The sequence below is a fragment of the Citrus sinensis genome, chromosome 3 (genome assembly GCF_022201045.2).
Source record: "Citrus sinensis cultivar Valencia sweet orange chromosome 3, DVS_A1.0, whole genome shotgun sequence".
Taxonomy (NCBI): domain Eukaryota; kingdom Viridiplantae; phylum Streptophyta; class Magnoliopsida; order Sapindales; family Rutaceae; genus Citrus; species Citrus sinensis.
In genome coordinates, this window is record NC_068558.1 from 9,141,039 (window position 1) to 9,159,257 (window position 18,219).

Sequence of the window (18,219 nt, forward strand, 5' to 3'; positions counted from 1 at the left end):
AAAAAAGGTAGAATGTATACATAGCTTGAGAAAATAACATTTCAATTAGTTATGGTTACTGGTAACCATAAAATAATTTGTGTGTTAAAAAAAGTCATATCTTTAAACTTAAAAGACTTTTGCTTGTTCGATAAGTTAGAATTTTTATATTTGTAAAAAATCAACAAAGAACGATTCAATACCTAAAAAAGTTTAGTAGAAGCAAGTTGTGCAAGTTTGTTTTTGTACTCGAGAAAACAAGTCAACTTTTCTTCTGGAAAAAAAATAAAAACTTGATTAATTATTAAAAATATGGTGGAAGGTCACCAAATAATAATCACTGCAGATTACATAACCCAGTAGCATACGTGGTTGGTTACCTTCCACTTTCATCGTAAAATTCGTGCATGAACTGGCACGGTTCTTTATTTTAGTTGAAAAGTATACATAACTTTATTCTAAATTATGTGATCTCCACCATGAATTATTTATCATTACGTGTTTTCGTGATGATCTTTTTTTCTTTTAATATCCATAGTTTATGTGTTAATCTTATAACAGTTATGTATAAATAAAACATATTATATTATACGTTAATTGTGATACGAATTATTTATTCCTATAATGTAAATGCCTAATAGTCTTTTCTTTAAATTGATTTTATAAGTCGTTATGCCATAATTATTGGTGAATCATTTCGAAGCTTCCCGTGAGTCCATGAATAGAATTCTTTTGGACAGAGTCAATTAAGCATTCCAAGGCAATTTTTCAGGTTTGAGACGAGGGAATGAGTCCTTCAAACAAAGAAATAGAATTGATTTGGTCCACCTGGAAAAAAGAATCATAGAAGTTGTAATAGAAAATGAACTAAGACTCTCAAATGTTCAACCATTTTATACCAAATTCTGCTATAACAATAGTCAAATCTTTACGTAATTTTGGGTATTAATTACTATATATCTAATTCAAAATGGCTTGAATTTAATTAAACTTTAGTCCTTCCAATCTTCCAAACTCCAAAGAGTTAAATGTTAAAAGATGACAGTGAATAAAATTTTTTTTTATAAAGACTTTAAACTAAATAACTAATGAATATTATAAATACTTTATTTGTGGTTATTGAGTAGCATATTTTTCTTTTTGTACTACTATGTTGCATATAAGGTAACTAACTGGTTCACTTATGCTTTAGTAAGGGAACTTAATTTTCACATGTAAACGTAATGTGAAAAATTTTGTAATCAAGTATTACGAATTCAAAGTTTCAATATATAGTCACATCAAAAAGTAAAATTATATATTTCTTATAATCGACAAGGGATTAGCCCAATGGTCTTCAAGTAATTATTTTATTTTTTGCCGGCTACTTATGTTTGGGTAATAAAGAAATATGAAGCTCAATATTCAAGTTAAATTTTTCTCACCTACCTCTTAAAATGAAGAAAATATTGTAGGGCAAGACTTTTCTTAGAAACTATTACTACCTAAAAATCGATATTAGGCCCAATAACCCAATTAAGCCCATAAGACTCAAGTACGGAATGTGTTACATGCTTCTCAAAGTTCGCGCCAAATATTTACAAATGAGAAACTTGCGAAGCAAATGTGAAATTTAGTCAGACTAGTTATTCGGGACATTCAGCGGCAATGCCTATTATTGCAGTCTACATACAATAAAATGGTGGCAATAAAATATCATCAACCAATTTTAACAAAAAAAATTATTTTATTAAAATAATTTAATTTTTACAAATAAATTATTATTTTAAAACCCAACAATTTTGATAAAACAAGATAATAATTTGATTTTTACAAATAAATTATTATTTTAATGCACACCAATTTTGATAAAATAAAATAAAATATTATTTTAAAGCCAACAAATATGGACATTTTAGGCTTGGCTTGCCCTATAAATAGGTGAGTTAAGGGCATGGAGAAATCATCAGATAAAGTATGGAAGAAGCATCAATTGAGAAAGTTTTTTGAGAGCTTTAAATTCTTAATTCGAGAGTTTGGGTGTATTGAGGTTATGGGTTGTAAGATAAAATTACTTCAATACTTGTAAACTCTACACAATTAGCAAAATATTTCCTCTCATCTTCTCCTGTGAACGTAGGTGCCGAACCACGTAAACCGAGGCGAAGCTCAGGGAAGGCTAACCTTTTTGAAAAAAAAAATTATAATTTATAAATTTACTTTTATTAATATTTATAAAAAAATAAAAACAAACCTAATAATTATAGGAATCTTTATTTTCCCCAAATCACAATTCATAAAACTCACTAGTATCTAACTAAATCTGAATTTGAAATTCACCAAAATTCAATTGCTCAAGTCTTTTACCGCTGCTGAATACCCAGTCTCCTGCGCTCGAATTGATGTCCAACCGTTGCCTCATGAGTGACACCGAGCCACTGCCGCAAGGCCCGCACCCGCAGGCTGAATCTCTCACCGCCGAGCCGATGCCGAATGCCCAGTCTCTTGATGCGGCCCGTGGTACAAAGTACTTTGCCTTTTAAAATTTAGTTTACATAATAGAATATGATTTTATGATAATGATGGTTGGCACACGAAGTGGAATTGTGGAAGACTGGAAGTTGTTGATTTTGTGAATTGTGATTCATCTTTTTAAAATTATAAAATAATAGAATGTGATAATAGACTAGAATATTAGAATATGACAAACAGTGATGATAGCATATAAAGTGGAACTGTGAAAGGTGCTGATTCATCTTATTGGAATTATAAAATAATGATGGCATGAAAGAATGAGTGAAGAATATAGTAAAACAATTAATTTGAATGCTGAATTTTTTTAATTAGCTTTTAACTTGCGATTTTGTCAAATTTTTTATAAAATAAATACTAAATTTTTAATGTATTTTATTACAGATTCAATGTTAAATAAACTAAGAAAAACTTTACTTTCTTTTTTTAAGAGAGTAGGTGAAAATCAATCATCCACCAAGTCTTTATCTCCATGTCAAGTTAATGCTCAAGATTCCAGTGAGCAACATACTTCCAAGTTTCAAAGGGTTGAAGTTGAAGAAACTAAAAATACTTATCTGGAGCGTGATCCTGGATTACGTCATCAAATAGGGACATATTCAGTAAATCAACGTGATGATATTCGAAGGGAGTACATTAAAATGGGACCTTATCAACCTAAACTACGAGATTATCGACTAACTAATGATGGCATGCAAGAACGTAGGTTTCAGTATCACTGGTTTAAAAAATTTCCATGGCTTGAGTACTCTGAGGTAAAAGATAGTGCATTTTGTTTTCCATGCTTTCTTTTTTATGAAATTCCATCAAACAACCCAAAATTTGTTATTAAAGGGTTTTCTAGTTGGAAGAGAGTCAACAATGGAAAAAATGTCCCTTTTTACAACATGAAAGGGGTCCATCTTCTCATCATAATAAGAATATGCAGAGTTGGGGTTGTTTGAAGAACCCAATTCAACACATTGATAGATTAATTAATGCCCAAACTTCACAACAACTTTTGGAGAATAGGCTACGATTTAAGACCTCAATTATTACTGTTAAATGGTTAACAAAGCAAGCATGTGCTTTTAGAGGTCATGATGAATCAGTTAATTCAAAAAATCGGGGAAATTTCATAGACTTGATAAAGCATTCAGCGGAGTGTAGTAAAGAAATTGCTCAAGTTGTCTTGGAAAATGCTCCATCATATGCTAAGTATACATCGTCTGACATTCAAAAAGAGCTTTTAAATATTCTTGCAAACAAAGTGTTAAACAAGATATGCAAAGAACTTGGAGATGGTAAGTTTTGTATTTTAGTAGATGAAGCACTTGATGAATCTGATAAAGCGCAAATGGTTATTATTTTAAGGTATGTTGATTGTGAGGGGTATATTCGAGAACCTTTTTTTGAAGTTGTCAATGTGATGGAAACTACAGCAGTAACATTGAAAAAAGAAATATGTAATGTTCTTGCACGATATGATCTTTTAGTTGAAAATATTCGATGGCAAGGGTATAATGGTGCTAGTAACATGCGGGGTGCATGGAATGGATTACAAGTATTATTTTTGAAAGATTGCCCATATGCATATTATATACACTGTTTTGCACATCAACTACAACTTGTTTTAGTTGCAGCATCTAATGATCTGCCAGATGTATGGCTTTTCTTTTCAGCATTGGGTTCAATTGTAAATGTTCTGACTTCATCTGCTAAACGGCTTTCTGAGTTAAAATCTGTTTGGGAAGCAGAAATAATAGATTTGATAGCTTCAAGAGAAGTTCAAACTGGTACAAGGGCCAATCAAATTCATACTTTGCAACGGCCTGGAGCTACTCGGTGGAGCTCTCATTTCCGTTCCATCAGTAGGTTGCTTGATTTGTTTAGTATTGTTCGTAAAGTTCTTTGGAAGTTGGTAGAGTGTGGGCCTAACAATAGCATACGTGGAGAGGCTAAAGGTGCGTGTGAATCAATGACATCTTTTAAATTTGTGTTCATTTTGCATTTATTAAATAAAGTTTTGGGGGTGAGTGATTTACTTTGTCAAGCATTACAAGTTAAATATCAAGATATTCTAAATGTTGTGCACTTAGTCTCAACTACGAAAAAACTTCTTCAAAGGCTGCGAGACAATGGTTGGGAAACTTTTATTGAGAACGTAGTTCTATTTTGTGAAAAGAATGAGATAGATATGCCTAATATGAAAGCTCGCCATATGAAAAGCAGATGACGTTCTTGTTAGCAAAATGATTATATTACAGTTGAGCATTATTATCATTATGATATATTTAATGCTGTGATAGATTTTCAATTGATAGAGTTGAATAATACATTCACTGAACAGACTTTGGAACTCCTCACTCTTAGTTCAGCTTTAAATCCTATTGATGCATTTAAATCATTTAAAATTGAAGATATTTGCAGCCTTGCTAAAAGATTTTATCCTGAAGATTTCACTAAGATTGAGTTATAGGCTTTGAGAAGACAATTAGAGTGTTTTGAGATAGATGTACACTCTCTTTAAGAGTTTCAGAATATTACTTGCCTTTCTGAATTGTGTCGAAGATTGATTGAGACTAGAAAGTAACAGATTTATTTCTTGTTGGATAGATTAATTCGTTTAGTGTTAACCCTTCATGTTTCAACAGCAACAACAGAGAGAGCATTTTCTGCCATGAAACTGATTAAGACAACACATCGAAACAAGATGGAGAATGAGTTTCTTTCAGATTGCATAGTTATTTACATCGAAAGAGAAATTGCAGATAATATCGACTCAGATGCGATAGTAGATGAATTTTCTTTTTTGAAGAATCACAGGACACAGCTTCGTCAATAGTATTTTTCTTATTTACATTGTATTTTTATAGTTTTATAGTTAAATTTTTGCTTATGTAGTGTGCTTAATTTCATTTGTATAAAACAAATTTTTTAAGAAGTAAATTTCATTTTTTTTAAAAAATCTAGCCTACCCAAACAAATGATGCTAGCTTCGCCACTACACGTAAACTTTTGTCTCTTGTGTGATATTTATTTCTTAATTTCATTTTAGTATCTACTTCGCTCATCAATCCATAAACGATGTTATCAGAGCTATTGATCGTAATTATTTGAAGTAGAGATATTGGTCAGGCATACGGCACTATTCACAAAACTATTTCCAACGGGAGTATTCGAAGACCAAGAGTGGAGCAATCATGTGGTATTGTACATGTTTAGGAAAGTTCTGTCACCAAGGCAATAAGAGCCTAAGGAGTCTGGGTTTTAAGTAGGACCGTTGTGACCCCTTCAATTTTTCTTGAGAACTTTCCTGGTGTGCAATATCATAGTGTCTATGACTATTCAAGCCAAGTCAAAATTGCAACAAAAGCTTATTTGGGCCACATCAATGCCTGAGTACGCTTTTGGACTTTACTCTCTTAACTATATAACAGAATCAGGCGGATTGCAAACCATCTAGCCCAAGTTTCTATTCAAGCCCAATTCTAGAAGAAGCTTATTCCTGTGACGAGTGGCTTGGTGAAATTTTTGCTTCAAATACAATAGCACACGGTTGCTCCACTCTTAGTCTTCGAATACTGCCGTTAGAAATAGTTTTATGAATAGTGTCGTATGCCTGAACAATATCTCTACTCCAAATAATTACGATCAATAGCTCTGATAACATCGTTTATGGATTGATGAGCGAAGTAGATACACAACTAAAATGAAATTGAGAAATAAATATCATACAGAAGACAAAAGTTTACGTGGTTTAGTTTTTAGCCTATGTACACGGGAGAAGATGAGAGGAAATACAAGTATTGTAGTAATTTTATCTCCAACCTGGAACCCCAATACACCCAAACTCTCAAATTAGGAATTTAAAGCTCTCAAAATACTTTCTCAATTGATGCTTCTTCCATACTTTACTTGATGATTTCTCCATGCCCTTAACTCACCTATTTATAGGGCAAACCAAGCCTAAAATGTCCATTTTGGTTGGCTTTAACATAATAATTTATTTTGTTTTATCAAAATTGTTGTGCATTAAAATAATAATTTATTTGTAAAAATCATATTATTATCTTGTGTTTATCAAAATTGGTGGGCATTAAAATAATAATTTATTTGTAAAAATCAAATTATTTTAATAAAATAATTTGTTTTGTTAAAATTGGTTGATGATATTTTATTGCCACCATTTTATTGTATTTAGACTGCAATAATATGCACTGCCGCTGAATGTCCCGAATAGCTAGTCTGACAAAATTTCACATTTGCTTCGCAAGTTTCTCATTGGGCAATATCTGGCGCGAACTCTGGGAAGCATGTAATACATTCCGTGCTTGAGCCTTATGGGTTGAATTGGGTTATTGGGCCTAATATTGATTTTTTGGTAGTAACAAAAATAAATGTTAAAATTTAATCACATAAAATAATTAGCTAAGGGATAGCCATTGTACTAATTAAGTTTAATTACTGCAGAGATTTTAACCCACATTTCGGTGATTGAAATTCCCTTTAATATGCTACAACGAAGTTAGTTACCTTCTTATTAGTAATTTACAATTTTAAATTAAGTACCACAAACAAATCACGATGAATCTTAAAAAATGCTTATAGGAATTCGCGTTCAATAACAACAATTGTCAATATTCGAAATTATTATTAATAATAATAAGAATACGCGACTACTGCCATCGCTTCGATGATCTTACAAAATATCTAATTCTAATAATTACAATAAAGGGATAAAATATAAATTTAAATAACTCTCTATGCTTTTCTTAAAAATAAAATAAAATAAAATAAAATAAATTTTCTCTTTCACAAATCTCTTTACCCACATATAAACCCACACATAAGTATTGTACACTTCGTTTTTACTAGAGAATTTGTTACTTTGAAGAAGAGTATTCTTGGGATTAAGGGAAGTGCTAATATTTCAGCATTATTTGATGGACTTTGGAGGGGTGCCAATAATCCAAGTCTAATGTGCCAATAGTCTTTCGAACTTGGCCCATCGTCTTGTGAATGTCCATGTAGAGAATTTTCTGGCGGCCTAACCAAACTTTGCAAGACAGGGTTTCGAAAATTTGTAATCCAAAGTCATGGTTTTGACTAATTTGTTATTGTTGCATCTTAATCTTGTGGACTTATTCCTTCTTCATTTTTGTAAAAAATTATTTGAATAAACGAAAAATGAAAAATGAAAAAAAGACACTAGAATCTCTAAAGTTTGAGTTGTTGTACATGTAGATTCCTAACATTTGTTTGAATAGACACTCTGTACCACTTCTAATTTGGGTTGCCACGCGTGTGGATTATCTTTTATTTATTTGTATGAAACAAAAAATGTGTAAACCACACATAAAACTACTAAATTGATGGAAAAGAGAGTAAATTAATGATGGAGTTGTAAATTAGAAGAAAAAAGTGTAAACAAAACAAAAACTTAGAAAAATGACTTTAAACTTGTAAATCGACATTCAGAGTAAAATAAATCAAAAAATGTATAAACCACATTTAAAACTAGTAAATTAATGGAAAATGGGGTAAATAAATGATGGAATGGTAAATTAGAAGAAAAAAATGTAAAAAAAAAAATCTTAGAAAATGACTTAAAACTTGTAAATCAACATTCAGTGTAAAATGAAACAAAAATGTGTAAATCACACATAAAACTAATAAATTGATGGAAAATGGGGTAAATTAATGATGGAGTTGTAAATTAGAAGAAAAAATTATAAACAAAACAAAATCTTAAAAAAATGACTTAAAACTTGTAAATCGACATTCAGTGTAAAATAAAACAAAAAATGTGTAAGTTACACATAAAAGAATACAAAATTCTTTATGAGATTCATTTTTCCACAAACATTATTCTTAATCAGGCACACTGCTGGCTTTGGTAATGGTAAATTTATTTATTTATATTTTTCAATCCAAAGTAAATAATGGTTTTTTGTTTTAATTGTAAAAGAAAGTGTATTTAACAATATCTTTAAAGTGGTGTTCGGTTTTAAGAAAGGGGAGGAGAGGAGAAAAAAGGAGGGGAGTGGAGAGGTGATGAGAGAAGAGTAGTGCAAAAATCAATTACTATTATTTGATTTCACATTAAATTTGAAAGAAAAAGAAATTATATATTTTTTATTTAGAAAAATATACCCATTATCTTAGTGTTAAAGTGTTAATATTATTATTAAATAAAAAATAATTAAACTATGAACTAATTTAATCTAGAAAATAAATTAATAAAAAACATTTAATTTAATTTATATTTTTAATTAATTCATTATTATTTTATAATCAAAATAACCAACATTGCTTAACTAGTTATATATTTAATCTAGTTTTTAAACATTTATGATTACTGAAAACAATAACATATTAGCCTATTGGAATTATCTAGTTAAATAGAGAATTTTATTTTATTTTTTTAAATTACAGCATCAAGTCATAGACAATTGTTGACCGCCGCCGCCGCCCCCACCTCCGACCACCACCGCCGGCACTATCGGTCTCCATTGACCGCCATTGACTACCATTTTTTATCGTGTTAAAACACATAAAAATGATCATAAATAGATGATCTAATCATCAGAAGTATTAATTTTGTTGAAAATACACTATATGGTTGGAAATATAAGAGTTAGAATTTTCTGAAACATTTAAATAAGATTTGAGGTAAATAACAAAATATATTAGCATTTCCAACTCCATAGAGTTGTAGATCGGCTCATGATAATTTCATTAATATCGTTTTGATGGTGAAGCGTGTCTCTGGCGAAACTCAGGTGAGTCTCCGGTGACTGTCCGACAATCCACTTTGCTGCTTTTTTTAAATAAGTTTATCCTATTAATTTAAGAAAATAAACATAAAATATTTGCACTTTAACTTATTTAAAATTAATTTTATTTAGAGGACAATATCTAAATTTTTACATTCCAATAGATAAGGAATTTGAAATCCTTATTCTTCTTTCTATTATTTTGTAATTTCCATCATTACAACTTATGGTGTGTTTACTAAATTGGAATTGAAATTGATTGGAATCGGAATAAGTAGGAATGAGAATGGACTGAAATGCAAATAAAGAGTGAAAATTAGAATTAGTTATCTAACAAAATTATTCAAAAAAGAAAGTGAGCATAATCAATTAAATTGATCAGGATCATACTTTTATTTTTATTGTTGACTACCTTAACCAACACATAGAAACACGATAATTTTATTAATAGGATAATATAATTATTAAATTAATTGAAAATATTCCTAATATCTATTTTATTTTGTGACTTTGATGGTATAGCTGCATGAATTGTATTGAGTAGAGAAGAAGTTGTTAAGGGCAATCCATCTAAGAAAACGCAAACATTCATAATTAATTATAAAGATCTTGGTTCCACTACAAGCTGCAATAATTAGCAAACTAATATGTAGAGTCTTTCTTTTTTAACCAAAAATAAAAATCAAGAAGAAAGAGAGCATAATTAATTAAACTGAATTCGACAAAATGATCGATTTTATCTTTATAGACAGAATGAAATAAATAACACATTGACACATAACCGTTTTATTTATTAAGAAAGACGAAGCCTATGGAAGCTAGCAAAGATAATTTCTTGAACATATCAAGACATCTTAATAATTGAACTGAACCAAATTGATTGTCACATGATTGACAGTTAATAACAATACCTATCCTTTTATTTATTTAAACATAACATAAAAAAATAATATTTTATGTACTTAACTAATATGGTAGGGATTTTTTCTATTTTATGTGACAATACGAAGATCAATATTGTCATTTATTATATCCTCATCATCAACAATGCTAATATAAGGTGGAATCATAACCTCCAACCAAATAATATTGCATGTGCTTAACCAATATGTTAGAGATTTCTTCTATATTAAGGGACAACAAGAAAATCAAGATTGTCATTTATTACATTCTCTATCATCAGAAATACTAATATAATGTGGTATCATACCCTCCAACCATTCATTCTTACCTGAAAAATTAATATTAAAAAGAGTATTCATAAATGCATATATTAAAATAAGAATTGTAAATGACATTCAACTGAATAGCCTAAAAATTAACCTGCGCAAGGAGGAAAAGTTTCGATATTCTTCAAATCAGAAAAGATCTATGCTAGCTTCTGGTGAACCGTAATAAAACTAAAAAATAAGTAGCTGAGTTTGAGCGAGTTCTTAATTATTTTTGGTTTGGTCTGATTTATATAGATTCAAGTAGCCGATGGTAGAGATAAAAGATCAAAGGCTGAAGTTTATTGTACATAAATAGTTAAGATTAAGGGCTGTGGCTAAACTGGTTGTGGAAACGTAGGAACCTGCATGGATCCACAAAATAAATAACTGTAAAATGAAGAAGAGAACTCGATTCGGTAACTAGCTGCTGCTTTTTCCACAAATTTTTATTTTTCAATTTAATATAGTCAAGCTTTTTAATTTGGGTTCATTATGCATCGATAGTTAAATATTTGACAGGGTAAAAGCTCGTTTAGTTCCTATATTTTGAGGTTGATCTCTGTTTAGTCCCTATATTTTTAAAAATACCTTAAAACATTCATATCATTAAATTATTGACATCCTTGCTATTACCTTTGGTTTATTTTGACTTATTTTTACAATATAACCCTATTACAATCATGTTCCTTTTTTAAACATTATTAAAAAGAAAAATTAAATTACCAGTGTAACACCAAAAAATAAAATAAAATATATATATATATTAATTTTTATGGAACACTCCGTTGAGAAGTTAAAATATTAATTTTTTTTTAAAATTGATAACTTAATTTTTTTTGGACACACATGAGCTTCCACAAAAATTAATATATATCTTTTTTATTTTTTATTTTATTTTTTGGTTTAATTTGATAATCCAATTTTTTTATTAATATCTAAAAAAGAAACATTACTGTAAGAGTGTAAAATTGTAAAAGCATGTAAAAAAATAAAATAAAAATAATGGCATAAGTGTCAATATTTAATAGTAAGGACGTTTTGAGGTATTCTTAAAAATATAGGGATTAAATGGGCACTAAGCTCATAATATAGAGATTAAACAAGTTTTTACCCTATTTGACACGGTTCTCTAGTCAATCCTCTTATATTTGTCACGTATATAAAAACAGTAAGATGTATACATATATACAATTCTCAACAATGCCAAGGCTCATTTCAGGCACAAGCAAATCGACAAAGAAGGGTGTGAGTATGTATGTATGTATGTATGTATATATATATATATATATATATATATATATATATATATATATAATTATTGTCAGGTGTAGACAATGTTTTTTTTTTTTTAATGTGGACAACTCTTAAATCATGAGATTTAATAAACTTATTTTTAAATGAACTATAAAACCATGTGATTTAATAGCATTAAAAATTAGACGCTCTCAATTAAACTGTACGTTTAAAGCATGTTTGCATGAAAAAAATGAGGACACCCACAGTAAAAAAGGGTTATAGACACACACACACACACACACACACACACACACACACACATATGGCTTACTACATATGTAAACTATATATTAATCCAATCAAGTGAAGATACTAGACCACAACGAATTACGTAATAATTAATTAATTTTCATGGACAGACCATTAGATTAGTCGTAAGAGGTGTATGAAGATATTGAATAATTACGAAGTAATCATATAATTAATGTATGACCTACCTCGTAAACCATATGCTCAAGTGAAGATATTAACTGACAATAATGAAGAAATAATTAATTTTCATGGACAGATCGGTAGGTTTTGTTTGTATAGAAATACATTTAGGCTTTGTTAATAGAATATTTAATTGTCGGTACCTTACAGTATTGACTTAATTTAATTTGTTAGAGTAAACGGATTTAATTTTATGAGGACTCTAATTTGGGGGCTATATTAATGTAGTTGTAGACACAGGGGAACACATTAATTCTTTAGTCAATTTGAATATGAAATAGCACAAAATCAAATCGGTAGAAGAGTTTTCAAAATCGAATGTTGCCCGCAGTTAGTTACAGCGGCCACTGATGATATATTATATTTGAGACTGCATGTAATGTGTGGTGTTGAAAGATATAGAGAGATTCAGCTTGGCTCAGAATCAGAAGCTTAAGTTGTACATCATAGGTATGGTTTGGTTAAAAAATGTTTTGCATAGAAACATGTTTTCAATTGATTTTGGGGTAGGAAAAGTCAAACCAATCTAGAACAATAAATTTATATTTTTGGGAGAGACGAGGTACCTTATTAGTTTGTTGTGTGAGGTGTGGTGTATCTGAAATCTGGAGGAGGTGAGAAAGGGAGAGAAAGTGGTAACAATGGTGAAAGGTTTAGAACTAAGGGAGGTGTCCTTCAAAATGAGCTCCATGCCTGCAAAACAATGAAATAGAGGTTAGAGGTGAAGCCGGGGTACCTCGGCGTTCACACTCCAACGCTCAAGTTAGCAAACTCAAGCTTTTATGGCAAAGAGAGCTGACTAGCCCTCCTTGCCAACGAAGATCCTCACTAGTTTGTTGGGAACACTTACTAGTGATAAATTAGAGGTACCCTATTATTATCTACGTCACTTATCATTTGAGGTGACCTAGACCCAGCGAGCCAAATGATAAGACGGGGTACTATTTGACCTAGCCAGCTCTTTTTGCAATAAAAGCTTGAGTTTGCTAACTTGAGCGTCGGAGTGTGAACGCCGGAGTACCCCGGCTTCACCTCTAACCTCTATTTCATTATTTTGCAGGCGTGTAGCCCATTTTGAAGGACACCTCTCTTAGTTCTAAACCTTTCACCATTGTTACCACTCTCTCTCACTTTCTCACCTCCCATGGATTTCAGATACACCACACCTCACACAACAAACTAGTAAGATACCCTGTTGCAAGAGAATCTTCCGAAAATATCCGCCATGAGAAACGTTTCCACCTCTTAAAAGATATTATTCAATTTTGTCAGAATTAGGAATAAAAAACGACGTGCTAAAAGGAGGGACAGCTGTCTGCCACCTCTGCCAAAAGTGAAGGACATTGTCCCAAGGACAGTGGTACTCAGCCGCCTACTCGACAGCTACTGCAGAGGTACCCTGGACCACCCTCCAGCGCGCGCCACGTTTCCAAAGGCTGAGATATGCCGCGAACATGCACATAACGGCCCAAAAATCAAAAAATAGGTTTTCTTCAACCTTAAACCTATTTTTTGGAGTGTGAGTGTTAATGGTGACTGAAAGCCTCTTGGAGAATGAAACATAGGCACCTTTATATATAGAGTACCTTGGCTGCCACGTGGCGTACCCTTTTTGGCTAACGTCCTTTTACCGTTTTTATGATTTTGGGCCCCTTCAACCCAAGGTTAGCGAGACATTCATGTGAAAGCTTACGATAAAGAACCGTAAGTAAGGGAGATACTTACAGTCTACATTGAAGGAATTGAGAACCTCCACGGGGTTGCCCTTTTCACCCAGAGTCTCTATTCCCCACCTACCCTCAGCAACAAACCATCCCTTTCGGTAACCCTTCTTTAAGGCGGGGTTCCCCTCAACAATATGGGCATGATCATCCCAAGGAGAGAAGTAAGCAATACCGGGACCCTTAGGCTTTTTGAATTGATAAAAATCCCTCAACTTCTGAATAGAAATGTCGCGCTTCAAGACCTCCAACCATAGCACATGTAAGCCTGTGAGTGTCCTCTACCCCGGAAGGGACAACTGCCCAGGAGCTACCCCCAAACAACTAAACATTCTCATATAGAAAGGTTGGAGGGACAGGCGGAGTCATAGATCAAAGAGGTCAATATGGAGAGCAATCCCATCAGACTTCGGACACTCAGGTCGTTCATCCACATGGAGTACCCTAAGCTGAATAGAGGGAGGAATATTATATTTGGCTCTAATTTGTTCTAAGTCCCTCAAAGTAGCCCTCCTAGTGCCTAGAGAAAAAAGGTTGCCAGATTTTGAAGGTGTTGCAGGGGAAGATTTAGGAGGCTGGTCCGAGAAATGAGCGGGAACCTTGGGCTTAGATGACTTACTCTTTTTTTTAGGATTGGGGGTTGGCCGTTTACTGGGAAAGCGTGGGCTGACATGAGGAATACTCCTAGGGGGAGAGAGCTCAGAACGAGAGTTACTACTCCTATAAGTACTAGGGGAGACCTATCCCCCTCGCTAATGGAAATGTGGGAAGGAGAACCCGCAGGAGGACTGTCAACCCTATTAGCCCCAACTGCACGTCGCTTCCTCATGGGTCTTGTAAACCCTAATTTACAGAGGGCTACCCAGCTCTCTTTACCATAAAAGCTTGAGTTTGCTAACTTGAGCGTCGGAGTGTGAACGCCGGGGTACCCCGACTTCACCTCTAACCTCTATTTCATTGTTTTGCAGGTGTGTAGCCCATTTTGAAGGACACTTCTTTTAGTTCTAAACCTTTCACCAGTGTTACCACTCTTTCTCCCTTTCTCACATCTCTCAGATTTCAGATACACCACACCTTACACAACAAACTAGTGAGGTACCTCATCTCCTCCAAAAATATAAATTTGCAAATAAATGCGTTTTTTTGAGGTACCTCGTCACTTATTACTGGGTTTAGGTCAAATATAAATTTGAAAAGAAATGCGTTCTATTGAAGTACCCCGTCTCCTCCCAAAAATAAAAAACGACCTGCCCTTTTTCTTGAGAAGTGGCAGCCGTCTGACATGCAGTTTGTATTTTGAAAATACCAATCTCACGCAAACATCCCTAACTCCTTTCTTGGACAGCGTGTTCTGTCAGGTTGAATTAAAAACCCCTGACCTGTGTCAATCTCCTCTCATTTATTTTTAAAAATCCTCAAACGACCTCCCTAAAGTTGATTATCTCCAGTGACCTTCTTTCTTCAAACTTTCGTCTTCTCTCTTGGCTGCATCAAATTGCTCACAAGTACAAATTTCTTCTATACTCTTTTTTTTTTTTACATCTGTTCGTCTTCTCTTGTGCTTTATTCTTTCTTCACCTCTTTTTTTTCTTTTATTTCCTTCTTCTTCCCGTTTTCTTTCTTCTCTTTTCTTTATTTCTTCTTTCTCTTTCTCTATTTTCTTTCTTCCTTTCCTTTCTTCCTTCTTTCTCTTTCTCTCTTTTCTTTCTTCCTTCTTTCTCTCTTGGTCGGCGTTGATCTGGTGCGTTTTCCGGCGTGGATCTGGGCTGCTGTAATGGCGGTTTGGGGCTCCAGATCTGGTCGGTTCAAGGCGGTTTTCCAGCGGCTCACGGCGAGATCCAACCCAGCGGTAGACACGGTAACCCCTCTCCTTTGTGTTTTCATTTTATCCTTACTTTCTTTCTCTTATTTTTCCTTTTCTTCTCTCTTTTTCTTTTTTCTTTTTCTTCTTTCTTTTTCGTTTCGGCAGGCGATCTTCTTGGCGATTTTTGGCGTCGGTTTGGTGGCTGCAGCTCTCCCCCCTCCGTGTTGTCTTTTCCGTTCTTCGTTTCCTTCTTTTTTTTATTCTCGGCAGCGTTCTCCCTTGGTGGTTTCCGGCGTCCTTCTCGAGATCTCTGGCATCGGTTCTCGGTGGTTGCAGCCACGACAGCCGACGCCGGTTGCTGCAGCTTCTTCGTTCTTCATTTTATTTATTTATAAATAATTACATATATTTAAGCTTATTTTTTATTTTTATACTTGCATGTTTTTACCCACTATTTTTGGTTGCCTGCAGTTTCGTCTCCCCGCGATTATCAACCCCGATCTGTCGAATTGGTGAATCACAGGTATCCCTCCTCGCTTCTCCTCCTTTGGCGCATTTACAGTGGCGCTATTTTGCATACTCTGAGAAAATTTTATTTTTGTTTTTGTTGTTTTTTTTTTTTGGTGTTTGCATTTGGTTGTTGATGTGTGGTGGGTGGTGCTTGGTATGGATATGTTGTTATTTTGGGGAACTTGTGGCTTGTTGGATGTGTGGTTGGGGGCTTGTGGATGTGTTGTTGGGGAACTTGTGGCTTGTTGGATGTATTGTTGGGGGAAAGTAGATGGGCAAGAAACATACGGGACCCGAGAAGAGATGACGTGCAATTAGGGCCAGTAGGGTCGACAGCCCTCCTGCGGGTTCTCCCTCCCACATCTCCATTCGCGAGGGGGATAGGTCCCCTATAATACCTCTAGCAGTTGTAACTCTCGTTCTGAGCTTCCCCCATAGGATTACTCCTTGTGTCAGCCCATGCTTTCCCAATAAACGGCCAACCCCTAATCCTAAAAAAATGAGTAAGTCATCTAAGCCCAAGGTTCCCGCTCATTCCTCGGACCAGCCTCCCAAATCTCCCCCTGCAACACCTTCAAAATCTGACAACCTTTTTTCTCTAGGCACTAGGAGGGTTACTTTGGGAGACTTAGAACAAATTAGAGCCAAATACGATATTCTTCCCTCTGTTCAGCTTAGGGTACCCATGTAGATGAACGACCTGAGTGTCCGAAGTCTGATGAGATTGCTCTCCATATTGACCTCTTTGATCTATGACTCTACCTGCCCCTCCAAACTTTCTATATGAGAATGTTTAGTTGTTTGAGGGTAGCTCCTGGGCAGTTGTCCCTTTAGGGGTGGAGGACACTTACGGGCTTACATGTGTTATGGTTGGAGGTCTTAAAACGCGACATTTCTATTCAGGAGTTGAGGGGTCTTTATTAATTCAAAAAGCCTAAGGGTCCCGGTATTGCTTACTTCTCTCCTTGGGGTGATCATGCCCATATTGTTGAGGGGAACCCCGCCTTAAAGAAGAGTTACCGAAAGGGATGGTTTGTTGCTGAGGATAGGTGGGGAACAGAGACTCTGGGTGAAAAGGGCAACCCCGTGGAGGTTCTTAATTCCTTCAATGTAAACAATAAGTATCTCCCTTACTTACGGTTCTTTATCGTAAACTTTCACATGAATGTCTCGCTAACCTTGGGTTGGAGGGGCCCAAAATCATAAAAACGGTAAAAGGACGTTAGCCAAAAAGGGTACGCCACGTGACAGCCAAGGTACTCTATATATAAAGGCGCATAGGTTTCATTCTCCAGGAGGCTCTCAGTCACCATTAATACTCACACTCCAAAAAATAAAGTTTATTCAATCTTAAACCTATTTTTTAGAGTGTGAGTGCTAATGGTGATTGAGAGCCTCCTGGAGATTGAAACCTAGGTGCCTTTATATATGGAGTACCTTGACTGCCACGTGGCGTACCCTTTTTGGCTAACTTTCTTTTACCGTTTTTATGATTTTTGGGCCGTTATGTGCATGTTCGCGGCGTATCTCAGCCTTTAGAAACGTGGCGCGCGCTGGAGGGTGGTCCAAGGTACCTCTGTAGTAGTTGTCGGGTAGGTGGCTGAGGACCACTATCCTTGGAACAGTGTCCTTCACTTTTGGCAGAGGTGGCAGGCAGCTGTCCCTCCTTTTAGCACGTCATTTTTTATTCCTAATTCTGACAAAATCGAATAATATCTTTTAAGAGGTGGAGACGTTTCTCATGGCGGATATTTTTGGAGGATTCTCTTGCAACGGGGTACCTTACTAGTTTGTTGTGTGAGGTGTGATGTATCTGAAATCCGGGGGAGGTGAGAAAGGGAGAGAGAGTGGTAACAATGGTGAAAGGTTTAGAACTAAGAGAGGTGTCCTTCAAAATGGGCTCCACGCCTGCAAAATAATGAAATAAAGGTTAGAGGTGAAGTCGGAGTACTTCGGCGTTTATACTCCGACGCTCAAGTTAGCAAACTCAAGCTTTT

The 18,219-nt window shown here is 34.2% G+C and overlaps 1 protein-coding gene across 2 annotated transcripts; it reads left to right on the forward strand.

Annotated features, from left to right (window-relative positions):
- Nucleotides 1-1,939: 1,939 nt before the first annotated feature.
- Nucleotides 1,940-6,000, forward strand: LOC107176593 (uncharacterized). 2 transcript variants are annotated; one of them, XM_052436429.1, is made up of 3 exons: nucleotides 1,940-2,478; nucleotides 2,922-4,433; nucleotides 5,124-6,000. In XM_052436429.1, the coding sequence occupies exons 2-3, from the start codon at nucleotides 3,413-3,415 to the stop codon at nucleotides 5,312-5,314; spliced, it is 1,212 nt and encodes a 403-aa protein (XP_052292389.1). In that variant the 5' UTR covers nucleotides 1,940-2,478; nucleotides 2,922-3,412; the 3' UTR covers nucleotides 5,315-6,000. The 2 variants fall into 2 exon arrangements, with proteins under 2 accessions (XP_052292389.1, XP_052292388.1); XM_052436428.1 differs by lacking the exon at nucleotides 5,124-6,000 and having other exon boundaries at nucleotides 2,922-4,888.
- The last annotated feature ends 12,219 nt before the right edge of the window (nucleotides 6,001-18,219 follow it).

Coding starts and splice junctions, on each gene's coding strand:
- LOC107176593 (XM_052436428.1), top strand. CDS start 3,413: ATGCAGAGTTGGGGTTGTTTGAAGAACCCAATTCAACACATTGATAGA.